Raw genomic sequence first — 16,562 nt, forward strand, 5'->3', positions numbered from 1 at the left:
ATATACTCATTTGTCAAGTGTATTACCTGCAAATCTTGGGGGGGCTTCTGAAAATAGCTTGAAAAGACGCTTAACTGTTTTAAAAAGACAAAAACCAGATATTTCATAAAATGACAATAATAACTACAGTTTTAATGTCTTGGTTGAAAAACTTATCCCTGATCATATTCACTATGTATTTCCAGGTAGCCACGAAAGTCAATTGCAAGTCAGTTGCTCTTGTAAAGCATGCAAGGTGTTTTGTACACATAAATAAGCCTTGTACTGGCGACCGAAAAACACTGACAAGCCAACAGCAAAGTATGACAAAACACCAACACACATGGAACCATTCAAAGCGAAATTAAGACGTAAAAAGGTTTCTTGTGCATTCGAAGGAAAAAAACGTAAGCAATGTTTTTAATCTGTGAAAACTTGCATTAGTGCACGACTAATGTGAACAACACGGTTCACACACTGCTATTTTTAAAAGAAGAAAATAATGAAATTCGTCGGCACCCATTTTAATACATGTGTTACGCAAACTAGATAACTGGGTGCTAAAAAGAAGAGAAAATAGGCAATATAGCAAAGCAATGATATACGGAAAAAAGAAACACATATCAGCACTTAGTGGTATGTAGGGTACTTGCTGCAGGTAGCTGTAGAAGAGGTACCTGGCTTCGTAAGCGCTTCGTAATATTCACGCTGTGATTGAGCCATAACTTGTGCAAGGACTGCACTTTCATCAGACTGGTCGACCCAGTCAGAGTAACCTGTGTAAAGAACAGAGTTAGAAAAAGAACAGAGTTAGAAATAGAAGAAACTTAAATAAAAGAAAAAAAACTTAAATAAAATAGAAGAAAAAAAAATTGTATTAAGAAAAAAAACTTAAATAAAATAGAAAAAAAAATTGTATTTAAAGGATGCAGATTCAAAAACCTGTGTAAGGAACAGAGTTAGAAAAATAGATAGAAAAAAATTATATTGAAAGGATTTAGACCAGTGTGAAACTTGAACAGTCAATTAAGCTAGGTTTATTGAAAAAATTCTGCACATCAAGTTAATTTTTATTTGTTCATTATAAAATATACATGGCTCTCATGGTTATTAAATAATATGATGCTTGCATGGTGCACTTAGTAAAAAATGTTTCCAAAGACTTCAGCTAGGCAGCCAGCTAGTTAGTTTTAGTGAAGTATTACGTTTACATACCAGTATTACTGAAGATTGGGAAGCTGGCTTGTGATGTGCTTGGTGCGAGACTAGAGTCTTCGGCAGCGTTTGACTGTGTTGTAAAATACATGTCAATTTTACCTATATATACAGTCTACATTGCTGCACTACACTATTAACTATACATTTTAATAACTGTTGTTTTACTGTTGATTCCATTCTCTTTGTTCAAAGAAATAAATAAAAATATTGTATGTTATAAAGTCTATCATACATAAATGTTGTGCACTAAAATCTCTAGGCAAATCAATATAGAAATATACATATTTAGTTCATGTAAAGATAGATAATACACATAAAAGACACTGTTTTTTAACAAAACAACACTGTTTTGTTTTGGCCTTTGACAGCTGGTAAGCCTAAAAAGTCCCTGTTTTTATGACTTTTTAAAACGAAACCATGTTTTTTTACAGTGTACCATATCCATGTGCATAAAAAAATGAACATTACTATACTTTTGGGTGAATAAATATACATAAAAGAAGATCTACTGTAAATACTCCAGCCCCATTCTGAATGCATGGTATAAAATTCACCTCTTTAATAGCCATTTCTGTATTGGGAAGTGCAGAAGCAGTGGCAGACTGTGAACTTGTGGCTTCTTGTGAACAAGTTGGTTCTGTTGCCTCAGTTGAATTATCCGTAGTGTTCTGTATTGATAAACATGGGTGGTATGTTAAGGGTGCCTTGGGTGGAATGTCACAACTTTGAAACAGGGGTGAGATCTTATTTTTTAGCTAGAAATGTGCCAAAGTTGTAAAATCTTGGCCAACCCAAAGCTTAGCACGAGCGCAGAGCCAATCACCTTGCTCTGTCATATTTTAAAGTATGTGCCATAAGAAAACGAAATGCCAGTAACACTTGTACACCATCATGATGTATTTTTTTAGGATTGTTAAGCTTTGGTGGCAGTTTATTCACAAACACATCATTTTTTTACCCACTGAATGCATTTTAATTCAGAAACTCGACATATCAACATATATTCACATAAACTTCACACCATATAGAAATAATATAAAACCTTTTTTGCTCTTGCCATCGCCTCCTGGTGTTGAAGGTATTGTACGAGCGAAGAGTGAGCGACCTCTCTAACCATCTCGTCCTCCGTGTTCTCCCAGTCCGTAGCGAGAAACTTGTCCTCCAACATCTGCCTCTCCAAGAGCTCTTGCTCCGATGCCCTCTGTGCACTGTCAAGCAGTTTACGATCCGCCAACTGGACAAAATAAAAGAAAAGGTTTGTGAAAATTTATGTTTATAAAAACCTTTATGTAGTTTGTCCAGCGTTGTGGCTTAGTGGTTAGGTATTGTTGTGGCTTAGTGGTTAGGTATTTGTATTGTAATTAAATGATACTAAATTTGATAGGATATGTATCAATCCGATAGGCGTATTTGTCCTTGGGGAAGACACTTAACGGCATTACTAATGGGTTTTAAAATTGTCAGACATGAAGAAAAAATTAACCACAAGTTAGTTACATGTACACGCAAGCTGGCACGAGGTGTATGTAACAGAACACCTGTGTTAGAGCGACTACCTTTTTCCAGCCATTTAAGGAAAAAGCAAGCTACGTTTATTCATTCTTAAAAAACTGTGTAAAAGTTAGATACATGGTAACACGTAAGCTGGCATGAGGTGTATGAAACAAAACATATGTGTTTAACGACTGTCATTTTTTGGCTAGGGAAGGATGAGAAAGTTACATCCATTTGTTCTTAGTAGCATATAATATGTTTTGTTCAATGTAATAGGCTTTTTTGTTAAATGAAACAGTGGTAACATTATAACATACCCCAGGGTGAAAGGATGGTAGTCCAAGTCCAACTCCCACACTTGCTTTGTAAGGATTGATGACTGAGTTGTAATGGGAGTTTCTGTGGTAGCTAACTCTTATCGGCTCATTACCAGTTATATTTGATGATTGGAATGTGTTGATTGGCTCTGTAACGCATGTATATATTGGTCTTACTGTCTATTATGAGTTCTCTCAGTATCACAAAGTAGAATTCTTAAGCGAAAAATTAATCAGAGTTTAAATGGGAGAACTTGACTGTATCGCATTTCAATATTTAGTTAAAGCGCTCTAGACTGTACATTTTGAGATTCAATCATGTTTTTGTAGTTTTTTGTAAAATGTTTATTTAATTGGGTACAAAATATATCTTTTTTAATGGAATATACAAATAAAAGGAAAAAAAGGGGAAAGTTTAAATAATTTTAACCAAGATTTGCATATAATTGTAGGGGTGGGATCAATACATACACCTGACGAAAACAACATATACATTTGCTGATTTGCATATAATGTTATAACTAGAAAATTTACTGAAATTAATTATAAAACAAAGTTACATATATGGTAACTCGTATGCTAGCACGAGGTGTATGAACACCCCTTTTATATCGACTGTCATTTTTTGGCCCCGATGATAAAGCAAGTTACATTTATTTATTCATACATAGAACAAAAATGGTAATGGTAGTGGTTATTAATAATTAATTTTTTAGTTTTTTTCTTACCAGTGCTGTACTGATAAACATGGATATTTCGGTTGTACATTTCAGCCATTGCCTGCATCTCAAGGTGGTTGCCATGTGTGTGGGGCAATCGCTTACGAGTTACATATGCAACAAAATCCTCAGTGACGTAGTGGGAAAAGAAATCAGAATTCTTCGTCTAAAATTCAATAAATCAAATTTAACACAATGAAAAAAAAAACAATAAAAAAATATCCATTTTTTGATCAAAATTGCAAAATTGGTATATTTTAACATTTAAAAATGTCCAAAATATAGACGCATATACTGTAAACCTATGGAAATACCTTTCCATCAAATGTCAGAAAAACAGTATCAAGATTAAGATAGTAAATGAGCTGTTCCTGTTATAGAAAATGGTTTTGCTTTTAAATTAATGATTAATAACCAGATTGAAATATAATGTCACACCATGTAATCCATGCAGTTTCTTCTGACTTCATCATGCATGTTCTGATCTCCATACACTTGCTCAGCTAAAAGAAACAGTGTTTAAAATACATGGGAACATTTGGGGAACTGTTTATTTGTAGCCCAATTGGTACTAATTTAAATAGAGGTGTTTTGATACAGTTCAATATATTAGACTTTACATATTCGCCGATTAAAAAAATTACACAATCAATATAATTACCAACAGCACGAAACAAGCAAGCACCATCCTCTACAGTTTCCTTGATAACGAAACCTCGAACTTCTTTTAGGGCTTGAGCAAATTTAGTCTCAAGCTGTGAAAATAAGAAATTGACTTTATATGAGTTGCATGGGTAATATTTGTATATGAGTTATAAAAAAATATTTGTATGGTTATATGACTTATACCTATGTGCATTGTGCAAATAAATGTAAGTTTTAAAATTGCCATATTCTGCTAGTAAGTATCTATACAAACAGGCAGACCCAAAGTATACATATTGCATTCTCCACATTAATTAAGGAGGTTCGCTAGGTTTAATAATATTTAACTACATTTTAACAATGTCACACAAAAAATTTACAAAAAGACTCCTTGAATTGTGCTTGTAAATTCTAAACTCTGTATTTTTTTTTGTAATTATTTAAATTATTTCCTACATAAATCACACTTTTTAGAAAAAAATGCAAAGAACTGTATGAATAAACTTTATGTAGAGTATATGTAAATAACACCTCTTCAAAATTGACTCCTTGATGCAGCCTTCTTAGTCTTGCAGCATCATACTCGTCATCAGAGTTATGTTCTACTTTGTCTTCTTTCCCTTCAGCACGAGATCTTTGTCTACGTCGTGTAGATCTTGCAGCATTGCCTAGTCCCACATTTACAGGCGGTGAAATCGGTCGCCGGTCGTCCTGTACACTGTGGTGTCTCCTCATGGCTCCGTGGTGTTTAGAAGCCGGTGCCAGCATGCCGCTGCTGCCAGCATTATCTGGTGTGGTGGGGGAGCCGCGAGAATTTTTACCAGTTCTAGAGTATGGTATAGAATGTGGGGACTGACGACCGTGTCTGCGTTTTACCACCGCAGGTCTTTCTATAACACTGGATTCGCCTGGAACTGGGACATTTAGTACGACCGGTGGTACATCTGAAATGTCACTGCTTGCTTGTGTTACTCGCGCATGCAATTGCAAAGCAGGGTCGACTAATCCACATGCTACACCAGTGGCTCCATCAACCACAGAAGTGTCATATGCTGGGCCAAGGGGAGAGGCTTGGTTTTCAGTACTTGCCAGCACTTGAAATTCAGGTGGATGACGTGGTCTCGTTCTATGTTGTCTGTCATCCAACTGGCCACTTGAGTGCGCTGTAGATCGAATTTGTGAAGTTTCATGGCGGGCACGACTGCTTACACTTTCGCTGTGTTGCTGCAACAAAGTAAAACCAATTAGGCTAAAAAAAACACGTGCAATACATTTACATTAACCTCACACATACATAACAGGTTTGCTTCATTATTACCAAATATTATGCAACATTATATGTATATATATACAACTCACTGAATGATGTTGTGTTGATAGGTGCTCATGGCTGCCTTGTGTCTTATCATTTTGTATTTTATCTTTAGTAACCTTCTTTTTGGGCAGAATAGTCATTTTGAGTAGCTTAATCTCTGCAAAGAGGTTTAACACAACAGACAGACGTAAGACTGCATAAAGCTAGTAAAACACATTCAGTACCATTTAATAATAACGAGAAAAGACACAGCGTAGATAAACTGTTACATTTTTATAACGTAAAGGTTGTGCGAGTAAAAGTCGAATAGAAACACTTTCATAGTAAACGGTGCAACAAAGAACGTTCACTATACGCCACAGTGAAAATAGTGGAGTGACGTAAGAGATGATGTCATTAAAATATCGTTGTTATGCGTGACCTCTGAACTTTGCTGGTCACTGATGCGTAAAAGTAAACAAGAAGTAATGTAAAGGAATTTGCGACTGAATTACAACAGTATTTACGAAGTTTTTGCATTTTTTCGTATGATTTATAGCCAAAATTGGTAACAGTTAGAGTAAAGGTTTAGTACGCTTATGTGTATTGATAATTCAAGAGAAGTTATTCACTTTTTGCAAAAAAATGCGTTTAATGCTACGACTACCCATGCGTGAAACTCAATACTGTTTCTATGGACTAGTATTTAAGTACAGAAGGTCGTCGTGTGCAAGACTTGTGCAAGAACCAGAAGTGCCAGTAGGCAGTAATATTTATGTGGTATTTTCTCTACTAAATGCTTGAACACGTGTGTTATTTTATGCCTTTATATTGCTGTATTTCGTATATTTAACATTTTAACTTATTATATGCCCATTGCCCACTATGTTGTGATATGGGATTGCTGTATTTCGTATAGCTAACAGTTTGTTTACAGGTATATGTTTCCCGTGACTAGCTGTTGTTGTGTATTTCGTTTTGCATATGTCCTGAAAAAGATAGCACGTATGTATGGAAAGTAGACGAGTACTCTTCTTTACTGCAAGTTTTGTAAAAAGATTAATTTCTTCAAACCTTTTTACATTATCAGCCAAACGTACTGTGTATCCTTTAGTTCACAGACTCGGTGCAAATTTAAATACGAAAGTGCAAATACATGAAATACCTTCTAAGTTAGAAAGGTTACATGTTGGCATGGGGGATGTGCCACAACTGTCAGAAAATGCAACCAAACCTGTGATAATTAAACTACAGAGTCCACTGTTTACAAATTTGTTTACTGACGAGTTTCGATTTGTGCAGCACCTTTTTGAGAAAGAAAATCATGAGCTTCGCTTTTGTGGGGGTGCAGTTCGGGACCTTTTGTTGGGTAAAGCACCACATGACCTTGATTTAGCTACCACTGCCACCCCTACAGAAATGATTGAAATGTTCAGGAAAAACGATGTACGGCTTATTTGTGAAAACGGCTGGTCCCATGGTACAGTGACTTGCAGGGTTGAAGAACAAAATTTTGAGATCACGACTTTAAGAATTGATCGAGTGACTGATGGCAGGCGTGCTTTGGTGGAATACACCAAGGATTGGTACCTAGATGCCTCGAGAAGAGACTTGACTTGTAATTCGTTGTTTCTGACTATGAGTGGTAATGTTATTGATTATTTTAATGGAATTTCCGATGTAAAAGACAAAAAAGTTCGTTTTGTTGGTGACCCAGCTTTAAGGATACAGGAAGACTATTTAAGGATTCTTAGATATTTTAGATTTTTCGGCCGTTTGAAAGAAGAACCTGCAATACCAGATGAAAGCACATTACAAGAAATCACTAAGTATGGCAGTGGTCTCGGTGGGGTGGCTGGGGAGCGAAAATGGGTTGAATTTACCATGATACTCAATGGGAGGCTCTTGGTATTAATTATGAAGATGATGTACAGATGCGGGATATTGAAACAGCTGGGTCTTCCGGAGCAAGTTGATCTGGAGGAGTTTGAAAACGTCTACAACAGATCGAAACACTTTTCTCCCAACCATATGACACTTTTGACTTCCATTTTGAAAGATAAAACTGATTTAGATCATTTTATGTCCGTGATCAAATGCTCTAGGTATGAATACAATGTTGCAAAGTTTATTATTGAACACCGGGCCCTGTACAGACCTGATAAAGACATGATATCTGTGTATGTAGATTTACTAGTAGACAGCTACAAACAAGATAAAAATCTGGTCAACGTTTTCATGGAGCTTATGAAGTACATTGGTCAAGCGGATATTATGGATTATTTTACACATTTTAATATACCCACTTTTCCTTTAAAAGGCGGCATTTTAAAAGAAAGGTTTGGAATGAAAGGAAAGCCCGTCGGAATCGCAATAAATTTTGCTTTTCAGAAATGGAAAGAAAGCAGATACAAATTAGATTCTGAAGCTTTGCTACAACTTATTGAAAACAATAGATCTGATTTTGTCAAAAAATAACAAAAATAAATTCATGGAAACACTTTTTGTTTTTAAAGTTTACTATATAAGTTCTACTTTTTTTATTTGGTTAGTTTTAAACAGTGCCATGGTAAAACTATTTAAACTAAAAATTAAAAAAGTTTATACTTCATACAAAGTTTCATGTAGTTTATCATTAATATCTACACTTTAAAATGTCTTTTAGCAGAAGTGTGGTTAAGATGTCTGCCGGGTGGAAAAATATCAAGTACAGACAGGACATGCCTCCTCCTGGAGGTTATGGCGCTGTGCCATACAAAAGAAACTTGCCTGTGCGAGGGCTAGGTGGTTTTGCACTGTTTGGCTTAGGAATCGGCCTATCGGCAATTGGAGTCAAAATGCTGTGGGAAAGGAAAGTTCTAGAAGAATTTACGAACCAAGAAAGTCACCAAGCGGAGTTGGTCTACTATCCTCTTCTTCAAGCTGAAAAGGATCGCACTGAGCTCCGGCTCCATAAAGAGAAGATTGAATCCGAGGCTCTGAACATTGTGGGGACAGGGTTTGACCCAACATATGAACCAGGAATGGGTAATGTTTATCACACCCCAGTGTATGAACCTCCTCTCATGGAATCGCTCTCTCCATTCTGGCAGTCTATTAGACTATGGTATCAGCCACCAAACATTGAGAAGCTAGGACCTTAAGTTTTTTCTTTACTGTGTGTATTGAATTCTTGTATTTATTTAAAGTACTGCAACAATTTGGAAATGTTTAGATTTTCTTATCAAATTACGAATAATACAAAAATTTATGAGTGAAAATAGTTCATTTGTGGTGACTTTATAAACGTTGATATGTAATGAAACTTTATGTTTTGCAACTATTAGTGCACTAGGTATGGATGTACTGACTGGCACCCTCATTGGTGCTTTTGTAGTTTGGTTTGTATGTATTCGACATCATGGAAAAGGACCAAAGAAATACAAGATTAGAAGAAAAGGAAAATATGACTTGGAATATATACCAAGAACAGTAAAGGTTATTTGTTGATATTTGTTTATACTAATGATAATAAAGCTCTATTCTACTTGAGTGAGGTCCTCCAATGAGACCAGCCATGCACCTAAGAGTTGTGCTATGGTGCCCAGCAAAGGATTGGCAAATAACAAAAAAAATTAAATCGGAACAACAATTAACTAAGTAATATGGGAATTTTTTAGAAGTTTAAAATTTTAACAATTCAGCAAATTAAATAAGATTTTTTTAAAACGTCGTTCTATCTTTTATTGTTCTAATATTTCCTGTTATTTCCAGGTTCCCGCTGTACGTGGGTGGAAAACGTCACTCGTTTGTAAGGTGGCTAACTCTGTGAGTAAAACTCTTACACCCTTTGTATTCCCTACTGCTCTCTGTATTTTTTAATATTAAAAACAGACTTTTTTAAAGACTTATATAACTTGGTACATTTTGAATTCTTTAATTAACTTGCAAAGATTAGGTACTTGTATCTTGTCAAAGGATAACGTTTTCAATTTTGCCCAACTCTAGCCTAATCTCATGTCCCATGACACTTGTATGACCTTACCACTAGAATTTTTTATTTTTATTGAATATGTATATATATATATATATATGATCTAGTGTTAACTTTTAAGTTTTAAATATCCGTCTTTGCTCATAGCAATAAACACGTCTTGGACATAAATATGGTAAACTAATTTACAAAGACTCCAAGCCTGGTTATAAACAACTGCCACAAATCACAATGTATGTATATAATATACAGTTTCAATCGTGCTGTTTAACCCAATGCTTTTTTTAGTATTTTGGGAAGATGTTTTTGTTGGACATGATGCTGCAAAACGGCGATTTCAAAATATTTCGGACAATTCAAATGAAAATGAACCCAACCTTCTACCCTAATATTGAACTAACTGAGCCGTGTGCAAAACCTGATGATGTCAGCTTAACCAATGAGGAAATGCAGGAAGTTTTAAATGGCAGTGTTGCCAAAGGTGATTTTTTGATGTGCAACACTGATGGGTGTGACGTTTTTGTCATGTTAAAAAAATATTAATTTTTTTTCTAAAAAACAAAACAATGTATTTGACAAAACAAAAACACTCATTAAAAAAACACACAAAAAAAAACTTGTTAATTTAAAAAAAAATTTAAGCTGTACTAAGTTTTTCTTGAGTTTTAAGATTTATTTAAACACTTATAAAATATCACCATTCGCAAAGTAAATTCTTTGTAGAAGAAAACTATCATGTTACAGACTACAGTATGTTGAGGTCCAAGTATGACATGCAACAATGCAATGTCAGATACTGTAACAAAAAACAACTTACTGCTACCATTGTTGGCATGTGTGTCCTTGTACAGTACACAACAATTCTTTAACAGCAAATTCCTTCAACTCAGTGGACCTTTATTGGTTGTCTAAATTGTTAACCATACTGACATAAATATAGAAAGAAATCCCCCCAAAAATCAGTGACCATGAGATGTATGAAACAGAACAAATATGTTAACAATCGTAATTGCCCCAACATGAGATGATAAACAAGTTATATATAGTAGAGTGGGGAAGATGAGACACCTAATCATTCTATTATCTCGTTCCATTTGGTTGTAAACAAACAACATTCAAAGAATTATAAAACCGTATCCTTTTATGACTCCTATACACTGTTGTTAATTGTTAAAAACATGATAAGGATATTTGGATATTACATGCTAAAGGTGTCCCATCTTCCCCCACCTTACTATACTTTCGTTTTTATATACGTACTTTCATATTTAGATGGGTTTAATTTCAATTGTGCTCAAGACTTTGTAAGGCAATACAAGAGTGGCGAAACCACCCCGACCGCTGTGGCAGAAAACGCAATTATTGCAATCACCAACTCTGAGAAATTGAACGCCATTGTCAAATATGACATTGCTTCTATAAAGAAGGTAAGACCAACTATTGTAGTATGATAAAAACAAAATAAATCTTTTGTTTTACATCATCTTGTTTATTTTTAATTAAATTATCCAGTTGGTATATAAAACACAAGCAGTAATAATAAACCATATTCATATTAAGATCTATGCCATGTTTTCCCTAACAGTAAAGCATTATGGGATATCTTTCTATAGTATAGGCTATATAAAGCAGTCTAGACTTTACAGTATTATAAGCTGTCAATGTTTTGTTTTACATTCATTTTCATTTTATTATATCCATTGTACTGACAATGAAAGTTTCATTTCAGCAAGCAGCTGCATCAACTGATAGGTATAGAACCAATACCACATTATCCCCAATTGATGGCGTTATTATTGTTGTGAAGGATGAGTTTGCAGTGGTGAGTAAAAAAAAGCTTGGTTATTCTTTAGTTATTTACGTACCATAACTAGTGCCTATATTTGCCCCAAAAATACTGAAGTCGAAATAATTATAGTCGACATTTGTCTGCCATGTATTATTATTCTGCATGTTTTTTTTTTATTTTGAACTGCAGAAAGGTTTTCCCCATACTTCTGGGTCATCATACAGACATCCTAATGAACCAGCAAAAGCAGATTCAGGTGTTGTAACAAAGATGAGAGACCTGGGATGTATTGTACTTGCTGTGGTAAACATGCATGAGTTCGGTATTGGAACCTCTGGGAATAACCCCAATAAGTAAGCATGAGTTATTTTATCGGCAAATATAAAGTGAGGATAACATTTTATAAAAAATATTTAAAAGAGAAAAATTAAGCCTAGCGAATTCATGATTTTTATTTTGTTACGAGAATCATCCAACTTAAAAAGCACTAGATCAGGGCTAGTTTAGCTGGAACTTGTCATAATTAATACGTAATTTACATTTTGCATCTTTCCTTGCCTGATCTTTCAAAGGAAGATCTTCCAACCATTAGCATTAAAACCATTTTCAACTACATTTGGGAAGCGAAAGGGTTTAACATCTGTTTAGGTACATGCGGTAGCATCACCCTGGGTGTCTGGATTAATGGACCAACCCTGGTTTATTCTCAGGTCCAATAGCTTAATTTTTTTTTATAATTTTTTATATTTCTAAATTCGTATTGTTTTTATAAAACAGGGGTTTTGGGGCATGCAGGACACCGTACCATCTTGACCATTTTTCTGGTGGGAGTTCTTCTGGTTGTGCTTCTGCAGTTGGAGCTGGAATTGCAACTATGGGCATTGGTAACTTATTACAGTAAATTTTGTAATTGATGAAAAATCATGAAACATGTATACTTGTAGTGCAGTAGAACAATCTTAAATACCATATTTCTTTTCTCACAAATGCAATATACTTTGGCTCTGATCATTTCTGCAGACACCTTACTGCAGGGTAATACTTGTTTTATGTTTAAAACTAAGGTTCTAAAACATATAATGTTACGGTTCCCTTTGTTTTTGAAGTTAGTGTTACATAAAACCTCAAACACTTCTTCCTAACGTTACGTCTATGCATGAAAATATGCAGAATGCAAGAAAACAGTGGCGCAGCCAGGAAGCGATTTTTTGTTTGCGAACTCTATAAAATAAAAAAATTGTAAAACTTAGTATAAATTTTTTATGAATTTTTTTTTTTCTGACTGGGCCACTGCCTGTAAGCCTTATGTCTATAAGCCATTTCACCACAGGCACAGATGGAGGAGGTTCAATTCGAATTCCATCTGCATATTGTGGAGTGGTTGGTTTGAAACCAACATTTGCTCGAGTTACTTTGGCTGGTGTGGATGGTTTATCTTACAGTGTAGGACATGCAGGTTAGTTGCAACTTGCTGTCCACTTTTAAACATAGTCATGTTTTTGGAATTTTTTAGTAAAATTTTGGGTGGAGTTGTTAAAATGCATTTATACTTATTTGTCCAACATAAGGATCTAATTTATTGGTTCATGTTTTTGATTTTTTTTATAAAATTTTTGGGTGACTTTGTAAAAATGCCGTTAAACTTAGTTGTCCAACATAGAGACCCAATTTATTAGTTTTGGGAATGCAGTATATTTTGACTTTTGTTTATATATACACACTCAACAGAGTAAAAGCTGTTTTGGGCGTAAAACTAAAACACATAAGGTCACTTAACTTTTAATAGGACCCCTAACATTAACCCTACATAAATACTGTATATTACTCTAAACACAACATAAATGACCTTCAAGGGTCATAGTCCTTATTAACACACTGCAATGACAACATACTGTTCCCACAGCACAACATAGAACATACTATGGCCACCTAAGGGTTTATGAAACTTAGTCATATAAAGACCAGAATTAATGCAAAGCTTATAACTTGTAGCTTATGGCACATTTACACTTGAGTAACAATGTAAAAAATGTTTTTTTTACACATATAGTAAGGTGGGGGAAGATGGGACACCTTTTTCATTCTATTTTCTCGTCACATTTGGTAGTAAACAAATAACATTCAAAGAATTATAAATCCATCTGCTCACGAATCTCACAGACCGTTGTTAATTGTTTAAAACCTGGTAAAGCTTTTCGGATATTATGTGCTAAAGGTGACCCATCTTCCACCACCCCTACTATATGTTTAAAGAAAATGTGAAACAACAGCTTTAAATCCGTAGACCTACGAATAAAGAACATATAGTTTTAAAAGACAAAATTTCTAAAAAAAGTTGCTTTTTTAAGGTCCTATATGTAACTGTGTGCGTGACGTAGCTTTGTTCTATGCTTTACTGAGTGGACCTGATCCTGAGTATCCTCTTGGTTTAAAACAACCAAAAGTAAAACTTCCGAAGTTTGGTGGGAATTTGGACGGCATCAAAATTGGAATTGACAGGAGATATTTTAAAGTGAGAGTCATGATGGGTGAATGTAACCTATTTTCCTTGTGTAGGGGGCAATGAAAATCATTTTAACACGGGTGTTTTGTTTCATACACCTCATGCCCATTTACCATGTGTGATCTGTCAGTCAAAATTGTCATACATATGCCTGAAACATTTTTTTTAAATGGGGGTATGTAAGATTTTAAAACATAAGGATTACAGCATGTGAGAAGAAATACTGTACTGAAAGTATAAGTTATGCCTGAACATGCTTACCTAAGAAAAAGGAGCAGTATATATATGTTTTGCAGACATTGTCTCAAAACAACCACTGTTGTGTAAGCTAACCACTGTACATTTATACAATCTTTTAAAATGAAAATTAAACACATTTATTTTACTATTAATATAAACATTTAAAATTTAATTCTCGGGTTTGCCAGGTTGATCTATAATCATAAAATATCTCTAAAATATAAAATTCTTCCACCATTTTTCATCCCCGCATCACCCATCCAGGATTGTTCTCCGGACATGTTTAAGATCTGTAGTGATGCTCTTCCTCTTCTTGAGTCCTCCGGAGCAACGCTGGAGACGGCTGAGTTTGCGGAGATCACCGACATCTGTATTGCCCACCGCATCACTATATTGTCTGAGATGTCAACGAACATCAGTTCAGATTTCGATAATGAGTTTAATGCAATTGTAAGAGATTAGAATTATAATATATATTTATTTTTCTAATTGTTTAGTCTATGAAGTAATGATTAGTTAATTGAATTGGAACTTTCTAACTTAAAAAGTTCCAATTCAATTAATGCTTCAAAGTGAGTGTACAAAATTGGAAATTGTATTTTGTTTAACAGCCACGCTTCTTAACAAAATGCTCTTTCTATACTTATTATCCATAGCGTGTTTTAAAACTGTCCTTTTGCCGTTAATCCGCTTTTCTTCGTTCTTTTAATAATTTGATTTTTGCTATCAAAATAATGTTATGATATAATTCTGTTCTTGCATTTCAGTCGGTTCCATCACGCACCTTATTCGCTCTTGGTAGATCAATTACTGCACAAGATTTTATCCAAGCTAACAAGCAAAGGACAAGGGCCATTGAAATAACTGAGGAATTTTTCAAGAAATACGATGCACTTGTCACCCCCACTACTGGCCAAACTGCACCTCTTATACATTCTGATGAACTTGCTGTAGGAGCCACAAATCCAAGCCAAGATGGAGTCAACATGAGGTAGTTTTCCTCCAAAAATTCAAACCTGTTTAAATTCCGATAACTTCTGTTTAAATGTCTCTTTAAGCAAGACACTTAGCGGACATTCTCCAACACAGTGGTCACTTATGGGTTGGAGCATATTTGGTGTTATGGTAATAACTAATGAGCAACTCTGGCTTAAGTCTTAGCTCCCATGGTGTGCCTCACTATAGGACCTCACCTACATAGAATAGAATGCAGATACTTAACATACAAAGGAATTGGGTCAAATTTTTTATTGTGTTAAAATAGCACCATTTGTATGTGAACAGGTTTGTTGCACTTGGTAATTTCACCGGTATCCCAGCTATTACTGTTCCTGTTGGTTACAATGATAAAGGTCTTCCAGTTGGATTTCAGGTAAAAATATACAAGTCTCTTATTATGAAAAAGGGATTAATTATGAATGAATAAATGTAACTTACTTTATCCTCGCGTGGCCAAAAAACGACAGTCGTAACACAGGTATTCATACACCTCTTGCCAGTATACGAGTTACCATGTATGTTTGTGTGTGATTATTTTTTTTGCCTATATTTTTGGTGTTTTACCGATTGCAACTAAACGACCAAGTTACATTACATAAATAAGATAAGTTTTGATTATCTTTACAAATACAGTAAAGAATCCTAGATTAATTAAAATATTAAAAAGAAGGAAGTAAACAGCAAAATACTTAAAAACGTTCTAGACAGAAAATTACTTGAGTAAAAGTGTAAAGTAAGAGCGTGGCTGCTAAATCCACATTGTTTCTTAGTTGCATATAAAAGTTGTCATTTTTACAGATCATTTATTCCTATTTTACAGATCATGTGTGCTTGGTGGAGAGAGGATATTGCTCTGCAAATTGCTGAATATTTAGAGAGAAAGATAGCATTGCAAAAACCAAGGATATATAATGATATTCTTGCAGCTTAATTAAAGCTTACAGTTTAATGATGCAATGTATTCTGTTATAACTAATTCATTTATACCTACTAATTTTGCTTAGGGATTCTGTGTACCCTCAAATGTACTAAAACGACTAATTTTCCTGCCTAAAATGCTTATTAACAATATATTTTACTTCTAGCTCTGAAGCTATGCAAAGTTTATAACGTATTACTAGAAGCTTACCCTATTTGTGCAGATTTATATAAACTTTCATAGCCTATTACTTTAGCAGAAGGGCCGATGTTTATTGTTTCCTGATGTTTTTTTAATTTTTTAAACACTGAAACTTCAACGTTTTCCTGTTTTGTGTTACAGCGGTTCAGTTAATTTTTTTGTTAAAACCATTACACATATTGCACGTTTAATTTTGCCCTTTAATTGTTTTTTTTTGCGATTATTAACCTATTGCAGAAATAAACATATTACTCAGCATTTCCCATGTGTGA

The 16,562-nt window shown here is 34.5% G+C and overlaps 4 protein-coding genes across 4 annotated transcripts; 3 read left to right on the forward strand and 1 right to left on the reverse strand.

Annotated features, from left to right (window-relative positions):
- Positions 1-157: 157 nt before the first annotated feature.
- LOC100187208 (OTU domain-containing protein 5) lies at positions 158-6,036 on the reverse strand. The gene is made up of 10 exons (XM_002122348.5): positions 5,732-6,036; positions 4,904-5,596; positions 4,389-4,482; positions 4,166-4,230; positions 3,737-3,893; positions 3,009-3,157; positions 2,240-2,431; positions 1,752-1,865; positions 1,195-1,267; positions 158-755 (listed from the first exon to the last, which is right to left on the reverse strand). The coding sequence occupies exons 1-10, from the start codon at positions 5,825-5,827 to the stop codon at positions 610-612; spliced, it is 1,779 nt and encodes a 592-aa protein (XP_002122384.1). The 5' UTR covers positions 5,828-6,036; the 3' UTR covers positions 158-609.
- Positions 6,037-6,443: 407 nt separating this feature from the next.
- Positions 6,444-8,331, forward strand: LOC100187258 (CCA tRNA nucleotidyltransferase 1, mitochondrial). The gene has a single exon (XM_002122849.5). The coding sequence runs from the start codon at positions 6,678-6,680 to the stop codon at positions 8,142-8,144; it is 1,467 nt and encodes a 488-aa protein (XP_002122885.1). The 5' UTR covers positions 6,444-6,677; the 3' UTR covers positions 8,145-8,331.
- On the forward strand, positions 8,177-8,992 carry LOC101242590 (NADH dehydrogenase [ubiquinone] 1 alpha subcomplex subunit 13-like). Its single transcript, XM_009860682.3, has one exon. It carries the CDS (start codon positions 8,321-8,323, stop codon positions 8,807-8,809), a length of 489 nt encoding a protein of 162 aa, XP_009858984.1. The 5' UTR covers positions 8,177-8,320; the 3' UTR covers positions 8,810-8,992.
- LOC100182444 (fatty acid amide hydrolase) lies at positions 8,910-16,551 on the forward strand. Its single transcript, XM_009860681.3, has 13 exons — positions 8,910-9,143; positions 9,420-9,473; positions 9,928-10,120; positions 10,912-11,066; positions 11,369-11,461; positions 11,618-11,781; positions 12,206-12,312; positions 12,759-12,884; positions 13,777-13,940; positions 14,436-14,621; positions 14,939-15,162; positions 15,456-15,543; positions 15,991-16,551. Exons 1-13 carry the CDS (start codon positions 9,003-9,005, stop codon positions 16,099-16,101), a joined length of 1,806 nt encoding a protein of 601 aa, XP_009858983.1. The 5' UTR covers positions 8,910-9,002; the 3' UTR covers positions 16,102-16,551.
- The last annotated feature ends 11 nt before the right edge of the window (positions 16,552-16,562 follow it).

The sequence above is a fragment of the Ciona intestinalis genome, chromosome 7 (assembly GCF_000224145.3).
Source record: "Ciona intestinalis chromosome 7, KH, whole genome shotgun sequence".
NCBI lineage: Eukaryota > Metazoa > Chordata > Ascidiacea > Phlebobranchia > Cionidae > Ciona > Ciona intestinalis.

What these genes read in the sequence shown, in the direction of transcription:
- LOC100187208 (XM_002122348.5), bottom strand. Translation starts at nt 5,827, where the DNA reads ATGACTATTCTGCCCAAAAAGAAGGTTACTAAAGATAAAATACAAAAT. An exon ending in AAGGAGTCAATTTTGAAGAG is followed by an intron (nt 4,483 to 4,903) that starts GTGTTATTTACA and finishes TTATTTTCACAG; the next exon opens with CTTGAGACTAAATTTGCTCA. An exon ending in TTGCTTGTTTCGTGCTGTTG is followed by an intron (nt 4,231 to 4,388) that starts GTAATTATATTG and finishes TGTTTCTTTTAG; the next exon opens with CTGAGCAAGTGTATGGAGAT.
- LOC100187258 (XM_002122849.5), top strand. Translation starts at nt 6,678, where the DNA reads ATGGAAAGTAGACGAGTACTCTTCTTTACTGCAAGTTTTGTAAAAAGA.
- LOC101242590 (XM_009860682.3), top strand. Translation starts at nt 8,321, where the DNA reads ATGTCTTTTAGCAGAAGTGTGGTTAAGATGTCTGCCGGGTGGAAAAAT.
- LOC100182444 (XM_009860681.3), top strand. Translation starts at nt 9,003, where the DNA reads ATGGATGTACTGACTGGCACCCTCATTGGTGCTTTTGTAGTTTGGTTT. An exon ending in TCTGGGAATAACCCCAATAA is followed by an intron (nt 11,782 to 12,205) that starts GTAAGCATGAGT and finishes TTTATAAAACAG; the next exon opens with GGGTTTTGGGGCATGCAGGA. An exon ending in CAAGATGGAGTCAACATGAG is followed by an intron (nt 15,163 to 15,455) that starts GTAGTTTTCCTC and finishes GTATGTGAACAG; the next exon opens with GTTTGTTGCACTTGGTAATT.